Here is a 21,195-nt window from a genome sequence, read left to right on the forward strand (position 1 = left end):
CAGGGCAAGGGTAAAATCAGACACCTAGTTTAATGATCTGCGCAGTAGATTGTACTGTGTCAGGCTTAAACACCTGAAATAGAACTTTCAAAAACACCACTGTGATTTAAGAGAACAAATTTCATAGACCTTGTGCTCCCCTATAATTTAAATGTTCAAAAAAAAAGAGCCATTCAGGGGTTTTATCATGTAATTTTCTCGCTGACTATAATGTGAGTCTGGCAGCATTTCTAGTTTCCTATTGCTCCTTTTCCTGCATTTGTTCCACATAAATTATCAATGTGAACTCCTTATGTATTTGTATTACACCTTGCGTGAAGGGGTCTCATCTAGACTGTAATACTAGAGAATAAATCCAAATGATAAAATCAACCAATTTCTAATAAGCATACACTTGGATCCATCCACCTTAGTATAAACTCATAAAAGACCGGTAAAGAGGCTAGTCCAGAGTATTATTACCAGCGACATGAAAGCAAGCGTATTTTTAATGTATTAAGGCACCTGGAGATTGTGCTATAAAGTCAAACTGAGTTCTAACACTAGCTTCAGTAAAATCAAGGCTTACATGAGAAGACAGGGAATTACTGTTCTGCTGTTGAGGTGTGCAGCTTTGGTAGTAGGACAATGTCGTTATAGACGAAATTATGTTGTAAGCATGATAAGAAAACTGTTGGGAACCAAGGGCTAATGAACTATTAATAGTTACTGTAATAAAAGGTTAATCAATTATGTGCTGTTATAAGCAACCCATTAGGCCTGTGAGACACATCAGCCATCTCTTTTTCAAACCTTTATGTCACTTATGGATGTGCTGACACTCTTTAATAACAAGCACTGTTTGTATTTGTTTGTAAAAGCAATTAGTTGTTTGTTAATATTTTATAAACTTCCTTGGAAAATATGACTTATTAATGGCTGCTACACATCCCTTACCTGGATTGATTTCAGGTAAGTTTTGCTTTAAATTGAGGAGTCCAAGAAGCCCTGGGTTCTGCCTAAATTTGCCAGAGTGGAAGAATTTGTGTTTTGTGATTGAAGGCTGAGTTTACAAAGAGTAAAGCGAGTCTAGATAACACTATTATTACAGATGTCAGTGATACCCAACTTACTGCTGTCAATTGCTACCAAATGCAAAGTTGCTACACTGAAGTACAAAGATAGGAAGAGGGAAATAAATGATGGTATAGACAAATGTTCATTGCAGACCAAGCAGGATAATTGACTTGTGATGGAGCTGTACTGGTATGTTCCGTCAATATTTTGTCTCATATAAAGATGCTCATTGACTGGTTTGTCTAGCCAACTTTCCTGTATTGCAATTTTTTATTTTTTTTTTTTGTCTTTCAGTATAAATGTATACGCTTTTCCCCATTCAAATACCTGGTGTTACATTTTCTAATTTCCAAAAGGGTTCACTTGGGCTAGCCTCCTTTACTGTTATGGCTGGGGAAGTACTTACATATTGGCCAACATTTCAGTTAGCTTTCAGAGAGGCTTAGAAGCCTGAAGAGGCAGTTTGGGGTTTGAGCTTCATTGGCAGAGCTTACTCAAGGTTCTGTTAGTGCTGGATTTGGGTGTGTTTGAGTCCCTGAAGTTTTTACTGTTTCTATGGAGTACCAACTGATGGAAAGGAAAAAGTCACCCTGCCTTTTGGTGGGACAGTTACCTGCCTTCTCTCTTGAATACTGCATCTTGCTTTTAAGTAATTTAAAAAAACCCCAACACAAACCTTAAGAATCATCTACTTCTGCTGTTAAGATACTGGAATGTGCATTCAAGATACTTCAAAGTTTAATTGTTCACAAGTATATGCTTCAGAGTAGTGACTCCTCGTATCTGCTGAGCTTTCTGCAGGCAGGCAAGATAACCCTAGTGTGATGATCAGCTATAGAGGGTGACTATGTACTACAGCAGGAACCACAGCATTTGCTACTTCATCCTTTCACTGGATGATAAGTACTTGAAATTTTAGTATGTTAATTAACAGATGCCTTATTATTCCTAATACTGGTCATGCTAATGTTGAATTTCTGTCTTGAGACTATCAAAAGAAAATAATCTTACTTGGTACATAAGCCCCTGTCTACTAGGAACAGAAGAGATCAATCTGTTGTATGCCTTCTCTCAAATCAGCGGGATTTCATATTGAGAGGAATTTGGCTTTTTAGCGTGTTTCCAAAAGTGTGTTTAGAATGTAAGGTGAAGAGAAGAAAGCAGCATGGACATGCTGAGCTATAGGGTGACTTGCTGATGCTGCCCCCGATACAGAAGCTGATTTTGGGTAAGGTGTACTCCGGCACGGTGTGTTGCGGTGGCAGCAGCGGGGGTCGGTGGGTGGTACCGGGGCTCGCTGGGGTGGATGCAAGCGACAACCCGCTCTTCAGAAATAACCTCCCAGCAGCGGGGTGGGTGCACACCAGCGGGCTAAAAGATAAACGCGTTGTAATAGGAGGTGGTCGCAGACTCCGTTGAGCCAAGGGCACGTCTCCGTGTTCACCGCTCTAGGCAGATGGATGACTTGCCGCGTTAGCATCTATTTTAACGATATCGGCTGCGCTCCCTAGCCGTGCAGCAGAGCGTGCACCCGGCAGCAAACGGGAACGAGCTCCTGCTTCTTCCTATCCAGGCTGGAAATTCTTTGCAGCCCGCTATGGGAATAGGCAGGGAGGGAAGAGCGTGCGCGAGGAGCAGGTGGGCCCCGCAGTAGCCCGCCCCCCCCCCCCCCGGCCCAGCGCTGCCGCCGCCCCGCGCTGCCCCCGCCGGCCATACGGCTCTGGCAGCAGCCGGAGCGGGCTGCCCATTGGCGGAGCGAGCTGTCATTCCGCGGCCGAGCAGCCCCGCCCGCCGGCTGCCTGCCCCCGGGTCTGACTGCGGAGCGCTGCCCGGCCGTGATGGGCAGCGGTGGTGGCGGCGCGGGGAACAAAGTTTGCGGTACTCCGGCTCCGCGCTGCCCGTGGCCCTGATGCCCGCGGCGGGAGGCGGCGCCTGAAGGCAGCGGGGCGCTGTGCTGGGCTGCTGCCGGCGCGGCTCTCGCAAAGTTTCAGCTATTTTAATGTCCTAAAGCCCAGGATTCTAATTATCAGCCCTCCCTACCCCCACCTCTCCTTCTAGGTAGGCGACAAATATTTCTATTCTGTGGATTAGAGAACTTTTTGCATGGAAATTTACTGACTTCCGAGTGGTCTCCGTTTCGGGGAAAGGAGGGAAAGGATTTATTTTCATCGCAGTTTATTTTTGTTTTCTGGATCACAGGATTTTTGGAGCTATATGGAGGGATCTCAGGATGGTGTGCACCAGGAAAACCAAAACTTTAGTGTCCACTTGCGTGATTTTGAGTGGAATGACTAACATCGTCTGCCTGCTGTACGTGGGTTGGGTCACCAACTACATTGCCAGTGTTTATGTGAAAGTGCAGGAGCCGATCTCAGAGAAAAAGTTAGAGGAAGACAAAGGGGATACTTTAAGGATTATAGAAAGGCTGGACCATTTGGAAAATGTCATCAAGCAGCACATCCAAGGTACCACTTTACCCCGCTTGCTTTCCCTCCCTTCCCCAGCACGCCGCTTGCGGTCTCCATCGCCCCCCCCACCGTGCTTGTTGTGCGTACGGGTGACTTTTCAGTCGCGCGGAGAAAGCCATGCTTCAGCCCGGAAGAGCCGGGGGCTGCGGTGCGTGTGGGAGTGCCGGCAGTCCCTTCCCGGTGCCTGGCGAGAGGGGCGGCGGGGGGCGATGACCTGCCCCGCTCCTCTCCCTCCCTCTCCTCTTCCCGTGGCGGCCTTTGCAGGGGGCAGGAAGTCGCGTGTCCGTCGTCGTCCCCCCCCCGGAGAAGAGGGGTCTGTGGGCGCCGGGGCGAGCCGGGCGGCAGAGGGCTTCGGGGCGGCCCGGCCCGACCGAGCAGCCAGGCGCGGGGCTGGGCTCGGCCTGGTGCTGTAATAAACCTCACCCCAGCTCCGTGCCTGGCTGTGTCTTGCTGAAGTAGGGGGTCCGTGTGGAGGGCGAAGGGCAGGGAGTTTCTTCCCATCTTGCTGTTAGTGTCCTTGTTTTGTGTTTGTTGTTTTTCTTTTCCAAAATGGGTTGCTGTGAGGGGAATTTTTGTTGTTCTCCCTCTGTAAACCAGACTCTGCTAATCCGTGCTGAGAGTATGTGTGCTGTCCGCGTGTGTTCAAGGTTTTCCCTTAGTGCTGCTGTAGTGCTGGGAGCCACTTGGAATTATAACTGGGGCAATCTCTCGTTTGTGTAATGCCTTTTTTAATTTGATCTCCTTTTAACGGAGCTGTGGGAAAAGGGTTGAAGTGGGTAAGGGGGAGAGAATATAATTCCTTCCTGGGAGTCTGGGATTTTACATGACTTTGCTGGGTGATCTTTGGTGACTTCCTTTATATTTTCATTGCTGGTGTAGCATCATGTAGTCATTTCATCGGTCTGCTAAGTGGGTTGGGTAGTAAGAAGGCTGAGGGTGAGGGTAGGTTCTACCCTCTGATCTCTCAAAATTTAAAGTGACCATAATCTGCTGCTTCTGCATAACCTCTACTGATTGTTCAAATCCTAGTTCTAGTCTCCTAAATCTGAAAAGGGAGAGCAAACCATCTGGCAATGGATACCCATCAGTAGAGCAAAAAACTCTCACTTCCAGGCTGTTTTGGCCAACTTGTCTTCTGGGAGTATGAAGGCAGGTGGAGCAGGCTAATCCTGTGTGAATTTGGCATCCCCAGCTTATCAATACTCGTAAATTTGCAGCACTATTAAAGCCCAGCTACTTTCCTGTGACTTGTGTTAATATTTTTTTTCAAATATGACACATGAGCATTCAGTTTGCATATGCCTTCATTTCTCAGATAGTCTTGTCATCTTGGATAAATTAGTAAAATACTACTTTTTTTCCTGGAGGATGAGTTACAGGAGCTTCTGCAGATTTGAAGTTCTCTCTTGCGGCCCTTAAGTTTTTTCTTGATTCCTGAAATGGATTTTAAGACTGAAGTATATTCTTGCCTGTGTGCCAGTGGAGTGCACTGTGGAAGCATGTTTGAAGGCAGGGATTTTTCAAAAGGTGCTGTTAAGATTTAGATATATGAAGTTGATTGACTTTCCATCTGAGGATGGAGCATAACTCCTTTGGGTTTGTTGGTGTGAAGTTCAAATACTCCTTTTTTCAAGGAAAATAACACTGCCCATATCGGCATGTTCCTTTGGTCAGTGGTTCTTCTCTCGTAGTAGCAGTGAAAGGTATACTTAAATCAGAGGAGAGTATAGCATGGATCAGAGCATAAACTTTTTGTGACTAGGCATAAACAAAATCAGAAGATATTTTCCTTGAATAACATCTGTATGAAAGCTGGAAGTCTTCTAAAAACAATTAAGTGAACAGTTTATTACTAAGTACTGAAATGTATTTAAGGGGAAAAAATAAATTTTACAAAGTTCTCATCCCTTAGTGAAACCACTTACTTTTAAAGGTAAATAAATAAATGTTTATCAAATCATTACCCCAGAGTGGATTTTCCATGCTTTTACTTGCCAAATTGTAATAACTGGGGCTCACAAGGAATTTCTGTGTCAGAGGTCGCTGAATAAGATGTTATTTTAATCAGATTTTGCTTAGCACTGTGGGATGCTGTGTATTCTCGGTCATGGTGCAAAACTCATTTGAGGTCTTCGGAAGGAATATCCCAAACTGGATGGGATTGGGAAGAGCTTAAAGGTCAGCTTTGAGATTCATTGCCACAGATTGGGTAAACCAGCTCCATAATGGTTCTGGCCAATGTTCTAAGGGCTACCCGTAGTTTGCTATTAAACTTTTCCTTGGACCACTTTTTTTATGTTGGAGAAAAGTGTCAATAGCTCCGATGTTCTGCAGTGGTGAATGGGCATGAAATTAGCATGGGTAATAGAATTGCATTCCATAGGATATCCTGCAAAAACCAGAAGGCTTTATTTTATGCTGTATTTTACACATGGAGTTATGCTAATATTTAATTTTAATTTGTTTTCTCATTGAATTGTTTGATGAGATGCCGTCTGGGAATTCTTTTAGCATATAAATTGCAGTCTTGTAATATTTTATTAAGTGTGCTGGATATGAGAAGGACTAAGAGGTGCTTTCATATAAGAGGCTTTTCAAAGTATGTTTTTGAAAAGACATTTTCATAGCAAGAAAAGTAATAGATTGAAAAGAGATTTCCAGATAGGAGAAGTTCGTAGGGAATGAAAGTATGCGTGGCTTGTATTCGGAAAGAACAGTGTGGAAAGGGAAGTATTGGTACTGGTATTGGCCAAGAATGAAAAAGTTTGAATGCACAAGTATATACCTGCCATATTGCACATCTTACTTTGCTGTGTGTTCCCACTTCTGCAAATGTTGAAAGATAGTAATTTCACTGCACGCTTCTGGGTGCTGGAAGTGGAATAAGAGCATGTGTGCCTGCTCTGCCTATATGGTCCTTCTCTGCTTCCTTCTTTCCTCATGTGTTATTTAGGTGGTTTTATCTATGGGTATGCTGCGCAAAAGTCTGCATCTGTATAGTGACTTCTGTGGTAGGCAGTTTGGGGCAGGATTTGCAGTACTGCAGTCTAGATGGGCACTGTGGACCACAGAAAGAAATATTATGTGTAGTGGAAGCATGATGCTGGATCTTGAGCTTAAAGCCTGGGAATTGTGAATTCTTGGCTTCTGGCCTGTCACCATTTGCAGGATGGTTTTGGTCAAATCACTTTACCTTTTTACAGTGATGATGACCTGCATGCTTTCCTGTGGCAGTGTGTTGTGGTGATTGGGGTAGTGTTAACATCTCAGTGCTACCTGGCTAGTACTAGAGATTCTCTCCACCCCAAATCTTTAGTAGGAGGCATGTGTCTAGCAGGCAACTCCCTGAGAGAAGCTTAGTTTCTGCTTCCTTATGAGTTTGCAAACAAGAGGGAATATTTGTTGAGATAAATTATGTGCGTGAACAGTATGTTCTGTTGAGTTCATAAGGCACACACTGGTTCAGAAAACGTGAAACACTCTCATTTTATTCAAATCAGCACAAGAGTACTTCAGACAGATCACAACGCATCGTTCTTCTTAATAATGCACCGTGCATTGGCTCTGTCACTACAAAACTGCCCTGAGTTGCATTGTGCGTTTGGAAGATCATGTGAGCAGGGGGGGTACTCCCAGACAGTTAGTTAGCTTGTAACAATGACAAGACACAGACACTGGCAAGAAGGGAGCAATTTATTGTTTTCTGCGGCATGGCTTTCAGCTGTCATAGGTTATGAGTTGAGCCACCTTCTTGAAAAGCTATGCTATGGGTAATCTGGTATCACTTAAAACTCCTCATGCATGGCATCTTGTCTTATTGTGCAATGGCATTTATTATTTTTCAGCCTTCCTAGTTTTAGTCGGATGATGTTTGCAATATTTTAAAATATTATGGACTATATAGTCTATGAAATGAACTTGCTTCCCCCTGGCCCCCTCAGGACCTAAACAGAAATAACAGATTACATGCAGTTACTAGACGGAGTAGATCTAAGTTAAAGTTGTAAACACAGTTCATTTCTGGACCAGCTGAATTCTTAGTTGAGATCAGTGGATGACTGCTAAGACATCTGTATTAAGACGCTGGTCCCTCATCTTTGCAAGCTACTGCCTCTGTAGTCGGAAATGGTTGGTCACTGTGTGGATTAATTAGGCGAATTTGTAAGAGAGGAGATGAATGTGTTATATCTTAACCTGCTTCTTGGAATGATTTGCTCTGTGGATTCACGTATGTTAGCTATCCCATAGCTGGATATCTAATCACTCTCTGCAGTCAGTTAGGGGAGGGAGATCTCCAGTATATGATTCATTCTCTGTGGCTTGGATCAGGTGTTAGGGTGGAATTTGTTTTCAGAAATTGCATACTTTGAGTTCAGGAACTGCGTCAACCCAGATATTTTATTTTAGCCATCTAAAGATTTGGGTAAGTGAATTCTGTGTTTGGACAGAATTTATTTATTGATCTCAGACATGAAGAAGAAATGTGCTATATAAACCTCTGGTTTGTGATAGTTACCCTCTGCAGCCTGGCTAGCTAGCTGGGTTCCAGAAAGTCAGGCTCACTGGGATTCACATGGCTGCTCCACCATGTCTCTTACTCTTGTGGTACTTTCCTTTTGGGAATAATTAATTGTTAAATTCTCCCAGCTTATTTCCCTCAAGCTCAAAAGTAATTGGGCATGTTTATCACTTGCTGCAGTGTATTTATTCTATTAAGAAACAAATCAGCAGTAGACATTAGCCCTGGGAACACAGCTCTTGCTCCGCTACAGAGGGCTCTATATTCACAGGCTCTGTACAAGCAAAGAGACCTGCTGTCCCAATGTAACTAATTGCAAGAGAAGGAGCTACTTGGGTATGTAAGACATGCAGGATGAATCCCATTATTTTTTCTCTTTAGGCTGTGACTTCTCAAGTCATTCTAGATTGCTGCATGTCAGTGCAGATTAATTTGAATTTAACTTTCATGTTCTCCCATGCTTAGGAATGGGTGTACTAAAGACAGCCTTAATACAGTGATTTCAGCTAGAAGACTTAAATGGCTGTAGATTTTCAAGCATTGCTGGAGGTGCAGGTACTTCAAGGACCATCTACTGAAGGCATTGTGGTGTTGGTTATGTTGACTACAACTTAATAATTTATTATTGCTGTTATTAAAGTTAACTTTTTTGTGCTTTTAAAATCTCCTCATCTAATGAGAATCCCCTCTACTGTCAGCTCGATTGCTCTCTAGTAATTCTTCAGGTTTATACAATGGGAATAACATGCCAGTAGCTATTTTTTTTTTTTTAATTGTGTCTTTTGAGCCAGAAACAAGAAAAGTTTTATTTGTCTGTGAAGTGAGAGTGAACAGTGGCTTTGTAGCTGGGAAAGGAATTGACCTGGATTCTGTTTCCTTCAATCTAAGACAATCTCTGTAGTTCACATGAAAGTCTTTAACAAAAGGTTTAAACATGAATTGGGAGCAGAGGCTGGAAACTGTGACTTCTCTGCCCTTCACAAGTTCTCTTATTGCTAAGCTAGAGAATTTTGCCTCTTTTCTCTGAAAAAGTTCATTTTATTTGACGTTTGTTATCTTTGCATAATGGCACAGCTTCAGTGGAATGAGCAGATTGTGTGCTACAGTCTTTGAGCAGATGATTCATGTTTTGTGCAGAGATGGAGATAACTGTTCTGCTTATGGGTCTGGACGCTGTGCAGTGCTGCCTTTCTGCTGCTTGGTGTCACTTTGGGAAATGTTGCTCAGGTTGTTTTAAGCAGCCTGCAGCTGTGCAGAGATGCAAACTTGGGGCTTTCCACTTTCTGCTAGACCATTATGCCCATTTTAGTACTAATGAGTGATCTACATGACCAAAATAGAGATAAATACAGGCGAAAAGAAACATAAACCAAGCTCTACACGTAGGTGCTGAGAATTGTGTATTATGTGTGAGATCAGCTTGGTCTCAGTGTCATGCTCTCTCATGGCAATATCTGCTTTTGCAGGCCAATGTAAAAAACAGTAATCATAGAATCATAGAATAGTTAGAGTTGGAAAGGACCTGAAGACCATCTAGTTCCAACCCCCCCGCCGTGAGCAGGGACACCTCACACTAAACCGTGCCACCCAAGGCCTCACCCAACCTGGCCTTGAACACTGCCAAGGATGGAGCATTCACAACCTCCCTGGGCAACCCATTCCAGTGCCTCACCACCCTCTCAGTAAAGAATTTCTTCCTTAGATCCAATCTAAACTTCCCCTCTTGAAGTTTGAACCCATTACCCCTTGTGCTATCACTACAGTTCCTAATGAAGAGTCCTTCCCCAGCATCCCTATAGCTCCCCTTCAGATACTGGAAGGCTGCTCTGAGGTCTCCACGCAGCCTTCTCTTCTCCAAGCTGAATAGCCCCAACTTTCTCAGCCTGTCTTCATATGGGAGGTGCTCCAGTCCCCTGATCATCCTGGTGACCCTCCTCTGGACTTGTTCCAACAGTTCCATGTCCTTTTTATGTTGAGGACACCAGAAGTGTACACAATACTCCAAGTGAGGTCTCATGAGAGCAGAGTAGAGAGGCAGGAGATCCATGTGGGTGCTAGTGATGTTGATAGCAGTAGCCTGGAGAACATAAAGAAGGACTACAGAGCTCTGGGAGAGGTGGTTAGGGGCTCTGGAGCTCAGGTTGTCTTTTCATCAATCCTCCAGGATACAGGGGGAGACCTTCAAAAAGCTAGGAGGATTGGCCAGGTTAATAAATGGTTAAAAGGGTGGTGCCATAGTCAGGGGTTTGGGTGTCTTGAACACGGGATCCAAGTTAGTAGGCCAGGTCTACTGGGGACTGGTGGAGCTGATCTGACAAAGAAGGGGAAGAGAGGTTTTGGTAGGAGGCTTGCCAGACTGGTCAAGGTTTCTTTAAACCAGATGTGTTGGGGGAGGGGGGCATCGTTCCATCCCAACACACCCAGTCAGTTGCCAGCACCTATAATAAATGCTCGGAGCGATGCAGAGATATTCCAGCCGCTCCAGCCAATGATCTGGGTTCATTTGGAGCTCGGCTCAGATGCCTCTATACGAATGCCCGTAGCATGGGAAACAAACAAGAGGAATTAGAGATGTGTGCACAACTATGGGAGTATGATATAGTAGGCATCACAGAAACATGGTGGGATGGCTCCTACGACTGGAGTGTTGGAATGGAAGGTTACAGGCTCTATAGAAAAGACAGGCCTGGCAGGCGGGGAGAGGGAGTTGCTATTTATGTTAGGGATAGGCTGGAGAGTATGGAACTCTGTCTGGGGATGGGTGAGCAGTCAACAAAGAGTTTGTGGGTCAGGGTTAAAGGGAGAGCAGCGATGGGAGACATTACTGTGGGGATCTGTTACAGACCGCCTGATCAAGAGGAATCTGTGGATGAAGTGCTCTATAGACAGATAGGAACAGCCTCACGCTCGCAGGCCCTTGTTCTCATGGGGGAGTTCAACCACCCTGACATCTGTTGGAGTGAAGGTACGGCCCGGCACAAGCAATCCAGGAGGTTCCTCGATTGTGTGGAAGACAACTTCCTTCTGCAAGTAATAGAGGAGCTGACAAGGAGAGGTGCCATGCTTGACCTCGTGCTCACCAACAGGGAAGGGCTCATTGGAAATGTGACGCTCCAGGGCAGCCTTGGTTGCAGTGACCATGAGATGGTCAAATTTGAGATCCTTGGGACAGTGAGAAGAGCGTGCAGCAAGCTCACTGCCCTGGACTTCAAGAGAGCAGACTTTGGTCTCTTCAGGAACCTGCTTAGTAAGGTTCCATGGGATATAGCCCTAGAGGGCAGGGGGAACCAAGACTGTTGGTTGTTATTCAAGGATCACCTGCTCCAAGCTCAGGAGTGTTGCATCCCAAGTAGAAGGAAGTGCAGCAGGAGGGCCAGGAGACCTCCTTGGATGGATAAGGAGCTGCTGAGGAAACTTCAAAGGAAAAAAGAGGCTTATAGAAGGTGGAAGCAGGGACAGGTGGCCTGGGAAGAATACAGGGATGTTGTCCGGGAAGCTAGGGGCCAGGTGAGGAAGGCTAAGGCCCAGTTAGAATTGAACTTGGCTAGGGATGTTAAGGATAGCAGGAAGGGATTCTATAGGTACGTAGTGAATAAAAGACAGACTAGGGACAAAGTAGGCCCCCTCCGGAAGATATCAGGAGAACTGGCTACCCAGGATTTGGAGAAGGCTGAGGTTCTTAATGACTTCTTTGCCTCGGTCTTCACTGGCAGAGTCTCTGACCGCACCACCCAAGTCTTGGAAGGCGAACGCAGGGACTATGAGAATGAAGACCTTAGGCCCACTGTAGGAGAGGATCTGGTTCGAGACCATCTTAAAAACCTAAACGTACACAAGTCCATGGGACCTGACAGAATCCATCTGCAGGTCCTGAAGGAGCTGGCGAATGAAGTTGCTAAGCCACTGGCCATCATATTTGAAAAATCATGGCAGTCAGGTGAAGTTCCCGACGACTGGAAGAAGGGAAATATAACCCCCATTTTCAAGAAGGGGAAAATGGATGACCTGGGGAATTACAGACCAGTCAGTCTCACCTCTGTGCCTGGCAAACTCTTGGAGCGGATTCTCCTGGAAGACATGCTAAGGCACGTGAAAAACGAGGAGGTGGTTGGTGACAGCCAGCATGGCTTCACTAAGGGGAAATCCTGCCTGACCAATTTGGTGGCTATCTATGATGGGGCAACGGAACTGATGGACAGGGGTAGAGCAGTTGATGTCATCTACCTGGATTTGTGCAAAGAGTTTGACACTGTCCCGCACAACATCCTTGTCTCTAAATTGGAGAGACATCAATTTGATGGGTGGACCACTCGGTGGATAAAGAACTGGCTGGATGGCCACACACAAAGAGTTGTGGTCAATGGCTCAATGTCTGGCTGGAGATCAGTAACGAGTGGTGTCCCTCAGGGATCGGTGTTGGGACCGGTCTTGTTCAACATCTTTGTCGATGACATGGACAGTGGGATTGAGTGCACCCTCAGCAAGTTTGCTGATGACACCAAGCTGTGTGGTTCAGTTGATATGCTGGAGGGAAGGGATGCCATCCAGAGGGACCTTGACACGCTTGTGAGGTGGGCTGATGCCAACCTTATGAAGTTTAACCATGCCAAGTGCAAGGTCCTACACCTGGGTCGGAGCAATCCCAGGCACAGCTACAGGTTGGGCAGAGAAGAGATTCAGAGCAGCCCTGCAGAGAAGGACTTGGGGGTGTTGGTCGATGAGAAAATGAACATGAGCCGGCTTCAGTGTGCGCTCGCAGCCCAGAAAGCCAACTGTATCCTGGGCTGCATCAAAAGGAGCGTGACCAGCAGGTCGAAGGAGGGGATCCTGCCCCTCTACTCTGCTCTCGTGAGACCTCACTTGGAGTATTGTGTGCAGTTCTGGTGTCCTCAACATAAGAAGGACATGGAACTGCTGGAACAAGTCCAGAGGAGGGCCACGAGGATGATCAGGGGACTGGAGCACCTCCCATATGAAGACAGGCTGAGAAAGTTGGGGCTGTTCAGCCTGGAGAAGAGAAGGCTTCGTGGAGACCTCATAGCAGCCTTCCAGTATCTGAAGGGGGCCTACAAGGATGCTGGGGAGGGACTCTTCATTAGGAACTGTAGTGATAGGACAAGGGGTAATGGGTTCAAACTTCAAGAGGGGAAGTTTAGATTGGATCTAAGGAAGAAATTCTTTACTGAGAGGCTGGTGAGGCACTGGAATGGGTTGCCCAGGAGGTTGTGAATGCTCCATCCTTGGCGGTGTTCAAGGCCAGGTTGGATGAGGCCTTGGGTGATATGGTTTAGTGTGGGGTGTCCCTGCCCATGGCAGGGGGGTTGGAACTAGATGATCTCAAGGTCCTTTCCAACCCTAACTATTCTATGATTCTATGATTCTAGGATCACCTCCTTTGACCTGCTGGTCATGCTCCTTTTGATGCAGCCCAGGATACTGTTGGCTTTCAGGGCTGTGAGCGCACACTGAAGCTGGCTCATGTTCATTTTCTCATCGACCAACACCCCCAAGTCCTTCTCCGCAAGATTGCTCTGAATCTCTTCTTTCACTTGGGCATGCTATGGCCTGGGGTCGATTGTGACCTGCTCATCAACTGGTGTGCATACAAGGGCAAGCGAAGAGAGCAATGGGATGTGTGGCTTCTTTTGGGGCCTAAAACTCAAAAGAGCCTTTGCTCGGAGGAGTCTGGTGCTGAGTTTGGTGTATTATGTGATAGGTCTGTTCTTGTTTACTGGGTCAGAAAAAGATGGCTGTATCTGTACACAAGGTACATTGTCTGTGTTTCTAAAACAAATGCAGGAGTGTTATTGTACATTGAGTTCAAGGCTATGTTTTGAGAGGTGTGCAGATATGCTCTCTGCATAACAACATTGTTTCTGTTTTCATCATAAATTTTCTCTGCTCAACTGGTGTTTTGTAAGCAAGGTGCTATTTTAACATGATGTCCTGAGTTTCCTGAGGCAAAGGCAGAGATTTTCAGGAGTTAAACCGTGACCATAATCATTGCATCTGTCTGACATCTCCTCTCCTTGGCTTTGAAAATGAACAAATGAGAATATTCTAATTTATTTTATATAATACGGAGATGGACTGTCCGAGTTGCTACCTTGTAATTCTCTGCCTTTAAAATCCCAGAATGTGTCTTCTCAAGTCCCTAATGGATTCTTACTATATTATCTACTTAAACTGTATGATTTTAAAAAATGTATTATTTGTGTGACAGTAGCACTGTGGCAGCTAGCCACAGTGATCAGTGCTGTACAAATGTGTAGTGGAACCCTTGACTTGGAGATCTTAGTCTCCATGGATAAAACCTGCAGGAGCTGAGCAGAAGAGAGGGATATAGCGAATTGGTACGGTCAAGTTTATACAGACTGTTGGTGGCAGGTTTGACTCACTGCCGGAGTGGCTCTGATCAATCAGAAGGTTTCTCTTCTCCCATTAGTAATAGCCCAGAGAGTGTGTGAATGCTGCAGTAGGCAAACTTTGCAGTGTCATGTAGTAGCCACATCGGTTCTCCACTGTAGATCTTGGCCTCACTGATATGGATTTGAGACTGAGAGCTCTGAAGTGTGAGATTAGATATCTCCCACAATATGCATGTTATAATTAGCACATCTTCAATACCAAATAGTTGCCTAATTCTCTGCCTATATCTTCATGATCTCAGAGACTTTGTGTCAGTAATGTCAGCAGGGGTGTAGAAATCGTATTGATGTTTTGCCAGTTCCTACCTCCTAAATCTAAACCCTTATTTTAAATGTGAATGTTTGAATTTTCATTTTATTAGAGCTGTCACAGGTGATCTCTGAGAAAAGAGGATTTCTATAAGCAGCTTTCTGAAGAATATAAGAAAAAGAGATAGTAGTTCTGTGGTGGTTTTTTTTTTTTCTCTTTGTAGATAGAAGGTTTTTCTAGCCTTCATTTTAGGGAGATAATATAGATTTTTAGATGGTGTTATTTGCCTATATGTAATCTGGATCTAGGTAGAGATCTATTTCATGGATCATCCAATTAATGCAGTGAATTACCTGTCTCTGCTTTCATGGTGGATTCAATTCCTTTGAAGCTTTTCTTTCTTCATCGAGTCATGACTTGCCAGACTTGTCAGTTTTTCTTTTACCTGCGGCAAGTTTGGCATGCCATAGGTAAAAGAAAAACTGACAGATAAACTTTTCCAGCACAGCAGACTCTGTGAGTCTGTATCCATCCATTACAGGATTATCCTTGCAATAAAGTTATGGTTAGAGCAAACACCTTTAGGGATTTCTCCATGCATATAATAAAGAGGGCTTGCAGAAGAGAGGAGAGAATAGTTTTTTAAATAACTTTGTTCTATTTGTTTGTGTCTCTCTGAGGTATTTATAATTTTACCAGCTGTGTATTGCGTGCTCACATGATGCCAGCATTTCCCTCTTCTACTTGTGCTAACAGGAATATTTTAAGTTGCTCAAGTGAAGGGTGGGGGAATAGTATGCTGTAATTGCTGTGGTATTTCTGATTAGAAGACGTGCTCACTTCATGTGTAACAATTTGCAGGATGAAGAGTGTCAGGGAGGAAAGAAATACAAGAAAAGCTAAAGGCTGCATAAACATACCTGAATGTTTTATCCCTTTTTAATTAATATGAAACTACAGTTACTCAGTGGAAACTATTGAGCTGCCACTGGTGTCGCTGAAACTGGTGAAACCGGTGCTACTGAGGTTTTTTCTATGCAGTGGGAAGAAAGCAGCACACCATTTCTGGTTCTGTCTGAAAGCCTTTCACTTTCTTACTGCTCTCAAAAACAGTTTCACACTTAGTAGGTTATTACAAGTATTTCTTACTAATTAAAGCCAGATCTATCAGTCACAAACACAGGGCTTAGATCTATTTGATTTAGTTTATATAGGTCTTTTAAAAAGTGTAGTATCTTCTCTGAAGTAAGTATTTGGCTTCCATACAGTCAGAATATCAAGCATATTTCATTGTTGTTGGCCTCCAATATTATAATCATGTATTGTGGTTTTGATCTTGGTTTTTCAGGAGGTGGTAGAGTTAGTATTCTGTGACTTTACAGCATGATGTCAGCCATAAAGTATTATGACATCATTAAGGTTAGATGTCGTTGAATGAGTTATTTCAAGCTTATGTTTAGCTAATATTTTCACACGCTTGTAAAGTCATATAAATTTAAAATGAATTTCAAACTGTTTGACATGAAACAAGCAAACCAACAATAAAAATATCCCTTGCAAGTTCCGAAGGGGTGTCTAAAGCTGTACATAAATCCAGGAAAACCACTGAATTGATGCTCCACAAGCAGCAAGACAAGAAAGAGCAGTAGCAGAATGACAACAGAAGACCTTTTTGGATAGATCATTTTCAATGGCAGCTTTCATTACTCCTGCTTTCATTACTTTTGGTATAGAAACATTTTAATCTCATTGATTTATTATTATGTTTCATATAAATGCAATTCTGTCAACATACGTGGGTTTTTCAGCTTATGTCTTTCTGACATGAAAAAAGTTTAAAAGCGTTTTCATAATGCTAATTCTAGTCTGTTTTCATTTAAATACTCAGAAAAAAATTGCATGTAAATGGGTATGGAAATATATATATAAATATTTAAGATATATAAAAATAATTATGTATATTATAATAATATTTCTATACAAATGTATGTATGTGTTTTTGATAGTTACACTAATGATCCATATGTCTTGTTCTGAAGGTGGCAAGGGTCTTTTTACTATTGCCTTGTATAGTCTGATGTGGAAGAGTTTGTAAATGATAATGCAACCAATGAAGCAAGAACTTGATCAGATCAGATGGGAGCGTGTTTACATAATATCTCAGGATAGTGGCAACAGGAAGAAACTCCTGCAGTCTGGAAGTACAAAGGACAGAAGTATTGCCTGAACTGTGTTAGAATCAGGTTTTCAGACAGTTGTTAGTGCATTCTCCAGTAATTGAGTAATAGCTGATGGCTAGAGTGAGCACTGCACATTTCACCACTTACTAGCAGAGACAGTTTTCAGGATGATAGACTGCGGGAGGAGCAGGTAGGATACTGGATCATAGAGTGAAGGGGGAGCCACACTACTGTTTTCTTATTTGAAGGAGTAAGCAAAGGTGAAGCTTTCTGCGTTACAGCTTCTAGCTCTTGAGGGTAGATTTTTTAATTGTTCAGCCCTGGATCCTGTTTTCATAATTAAGAAATAAGGTGCTGTTGGAGAATTTTTAAATTTAAAAAAGAGTAAAATTCCTTCCTATGAGGAGGCCTGGAGTCTTGAAAACACATAATTGAATGTCGTAATGTGTGAAACATTCCTTGGCTCCTTGCAGTCACAACATGTCAATATGTTTTTGTCTGCTTGACAATATGTAGGAAATGCCTTTGATTTTGCAAAATTGCGTGTAATTTCTCAACATTTCTTTTGATTCTATTGATTAAAGCTTTTCTGCCTTGCCTAGAGACATTAAATAGCAAACCATCTGCTAAAACCAGACTGGCAATGTTCCTGAAAATTAACATTAAAAAAAATAATTTCTAAATATACTTCAAAGAATGTTCCAATTTGTGTTTTGAGATGAAGACGAAAACAAAATCTTTTTTCATTATCTGGCAAAGGGTTGCAGTACCTGGTCCAGTACTGGTATTGTCTTCATGCCGTGAAGAAAGGGACAATGACTGTGGAAAAAAAAAGCACAAAGATACCAGCTGATTAGTGAAACAGTGTCATTGCAAATGCTGTCCCACGTGGCTGCGTGTTTACCACCTGTATCAGTTACACAGGAATTGATGGCTAATCAGCCCAAAGTACCCTGTATGCTGCTGCCAGCAATGAAACATGCTGATGGAAGTCACTAGCTCTTTGGATGCATGTGTAGGTTATAGAGTAATCCCCATCCCCGCCAGTTTTGTTAGTACAGTGAGGTGGAAATATAAACTGGCATGATCATGGAGAGGGATTTTTTCCCTTTTTTTTTAATTATACTTTGTTGTACTCACCAATTATTTTCTGATTACACTTTGTTATTATCTTTGCATGAGCAGCTTTTAGTCTGTGAGTGGCTGTGCTGAAATGGAGAACATGTTTATATGATAAGAACTCCCAGTATGTTTGCAGTGTTGGGACAACAATAAACTTCTTGGTGTGTTAAGACAAAATGCTTCTGCATTTAACCTAGCTTTTGTGGGTGGTTTTCTAGGTAGAAATGCCATGTAACTTCCATGAAGTGTCAATTAGCTGCCCTTGGGAAAGAAGGTACAGGAAGGAAGGGATTATTCAGTACTGTGTGTGAAATGGAATATAATTCTGGATATTTGCTTCTCCAGCAATTGGATACCTGTATTAACTGTGCAGTTAAGGCAAACTTTAAATAGTAAAGCCATCTATGCAGGTCCTGTGCATTTGGATGCTTTCTGCTACTAAAAGGATAGAAGGTCTTTATGTGAAAGTGAGAACAAGGAATTCCTTGTAGGGGCTGCTTTCCCTTACATTAGAAACCTGAAGATACTGCTAGGTAATACTTTTTTTTATTTCATTCTTTCCACATAACAGAAGGTCCTTGAACTGAATTCTCAGTCAGTGTGAATACGCTCAAAGTTGTTGATCTAAATTCTTTTCTCTGTTGGACTCGCATAAATAGCTGTCATCGCTGTGCTGCAGTAATTCATACATCTGAGGTACTTTGGGACTCCACTGAGTGGAGCGATCTGTGCAGAACAGTATAGAAAGCAATAACTCATTTGCCCTCTCCCCTCTGCTGCCTCAGTATTCTGTCCTGGATATCCACAGGCTGCGTTGGGACTGAGAAGGATGCCTCTTACTTGTCTTAGATCTATGCAGTTACTTTTCTGGTATCACTGTGTAAGCAACTGGGTCGGAAGCACAGAGAAGGGGATGGGAAATAAGAATCAAAGTATCCACAAGTATAAAAGATAATGTGAGCATTAAAGGGGTTGTGTGAAATACTGTGTCATATTACAGGCAGTGATGAATACTTAGCAGTGGGTTCTCTGCTGTCTATTTTTAAAAGTTGTGCTTAGCTACACCCGGTTAGCCAGGCTGTTCTTGCCTGTCAGTGTGTAGCCATATAACCTTCTGCCTGTTTTTATAATGAACATGGTGCAGAGATTGTGACAGTTTTAGCCTCAATGGCAAATTATGACAGTGCAAGGTATAACAGAAAAATAACAATATAGGATGTAGCAGCTTACCTTTGCTACGTTAATCTAATGAAAAAACATATTCTTCCTTTTTTAAAAAATAGTGTATCTCTTTATTTAATGTTCATGCTGCAGATTTATTAAGAGTAACCTTGAATTTGGCTTTGCTCATCTTGATGAGAACAGATGTTATTTTCTCCTAACTTCTCAACACCTGGAACTGGCAAAATTCCCAAGCTCGTTCAGTCGTCATCCAACAAGCAAGGGTTATTCAAGCAGTTTAACTCCAAGGGGCAGTTCAACACAGGGTGGGAAAAAAAACCAAACCTTTTTGTTGAATTTTGCATAAACTCAAGAGAAATCCTACTTATTTCATCAGAATAAGTAGCTGTGTCTTTTAGATTAAAAAAAAAAATAAAGGTAATTTGATGAAGTCATACTTGTCCCGTTCTTCAGTACACAAATGGAGCTCAGTGATTTTCTTAAGACTTGTCGTGGTTTAAGCCCAGGCCGTAAATTAGAACCACGCGGTCTACTTCCCCCCCCCCCCCCACCTTTCTTCCCTTCGCTCCTGGAGGGACGGGGAGGAGAATCAAAGAATGCAGCTCCCACGGGTTGAGATAAGAACAGTTTAATAACTAAGGTATAACACAAATCACTACTGCTACCACTAATAGTAATAATGATAAAGGAAATAACAAGGGAAGAGAATACAACCGCTCACCAACCGGTACCTCACCCCCACCCAGCAGTGATCCAGCCCTTCCGGGAACTCTCAGTTCTACATCCTGGGCATGACGTGCTATGGTATGGAATACCTCTTTGGCTAGTTTGGGTCAGGTGTCCTGTCCCTGCTTCCTCCCGGCTTCCCCTCCTCCCTGGCAGAGCATGAGACTCACAAAGTCCTTGGTCAGGGTAAACATTCTGACCAGCAACTGAAAACATCGGCTTTATCAGTATTATTCCCAGGCTGAAAGTCAAAACCACAGCGCTGCACCAGCTACTAAGAAGGAGAAAAACTGACTGCTGCTGCTAAACCAGGACAAGACTCAAGTTCGAACTTGATAAATCATCGGTTTTTGTTGCTTCTTAGGAAGGAAGATAAACAAAAGCTCCCTCTTTGTGTGGTGTTTCTTCTCATTGAACTGCACACCTGTATAAATACAGTGCGTGAGTCATTCCCACTTAACTGCAGAGAACAGTGGAAGCACTGAGATGGAGATTAGCCCTCTTAAGGTAAACTGATGGGACATTCAACAACTCTGGCATGGCTTTAATGCTGTTGTTACAACTGCTTTCCTCCAGTGTCTGGAATCTGCAGTCACCTCAATGTGAGGAGCACCAGGAGTGGAAAGCCCTGGCTGAAGAAACTTCATATTAAAATTTCACATCTTTCAGTTCAGACTTCCCAAGGAGAAGTTGTATATTCTCCTTGTGAGGACAAGTGAAAGTATCAATCGTGATTATTTGCCTTTAGGAAATTCGAGATATGAGCATGGTGTTTTGGCAGCATAACTTTTCCAAGCACTGTGGTCAGTATGTTTTTAAGGTATCTCGTATCTAGCAGTGTTAGAACTTGCCTTAGCAGCTCCAAATCCAAAATATAAACTAAAATGGTAATTACAGTTTGGATTGAAATTTAAGTAGTTTAAAACACTGCAGCAATGCCATGTGGCAGGATGTGCTTATGGCTCAGTGAAGAGCATGGTGACTTCCTTTTTATTTTTGCCTCTGTATTAACCCTGCTCTTTAAGCATTCATAATAATTTAAGAGTTTTCGGTTAGTGGGCTTTGCATAAAAGCGGGTAGGAAAAGATAAGTTCAGTCATGGGATGTCTCTTACAGACATGTAGAGTTCCCATGCTGCCTACCTCTTTGGAAAAAAAGGGAAAGAACCCAGAAGTAATGGTTAACCCTTGCCAGTAGTGACAGACTTCTGCCATGGGACTGGAGACTCCTCTTGAAGAACCTCATCAAAGGGACAGTGATCTTG

General features: G+C 43.3%; 1 protein-coding gene across 2 annotated transcripts in view; it reads left to right on the forward strand.

Annotated features, from left to right (window-relative positions):
* Positions 1-3,286: 3,286 nt before the first annotated feature.
* GALNT18 (polypeptide N-acetylgalactosaminyltransferase 18) overlaps positions 3,287-21,195 on the forward strand; it is a gene marked incomplete at both ends in the record, with an annotated part of 237,466 nt that continues 219,557 nt past the window's right edge. For both annotated transcript variants that reach the window (XM_080619470.1, XM_080619471.1), the window contains one exon: positions 3,287-3,521. In XM_080619470.1, coding sequence (XP_080475596.1) covers positions 3,287-3,521 — 235 coding nt within the window. The remainder of the gene's footprint in view (positions 3,522-21,195) is intronic.

The sequence above is a fragment of the Psittacula echo genome, assembly GCF_963264785.1.
Source record: "Psittacula echo genome assembly, chromosome: 5".
NCBI classification, from domain to species: Eukaryota; Metazoa; Chordata; class Aves; order Psittaciformes; family Psittacidae; genus Psittacula; species Psittacula echo.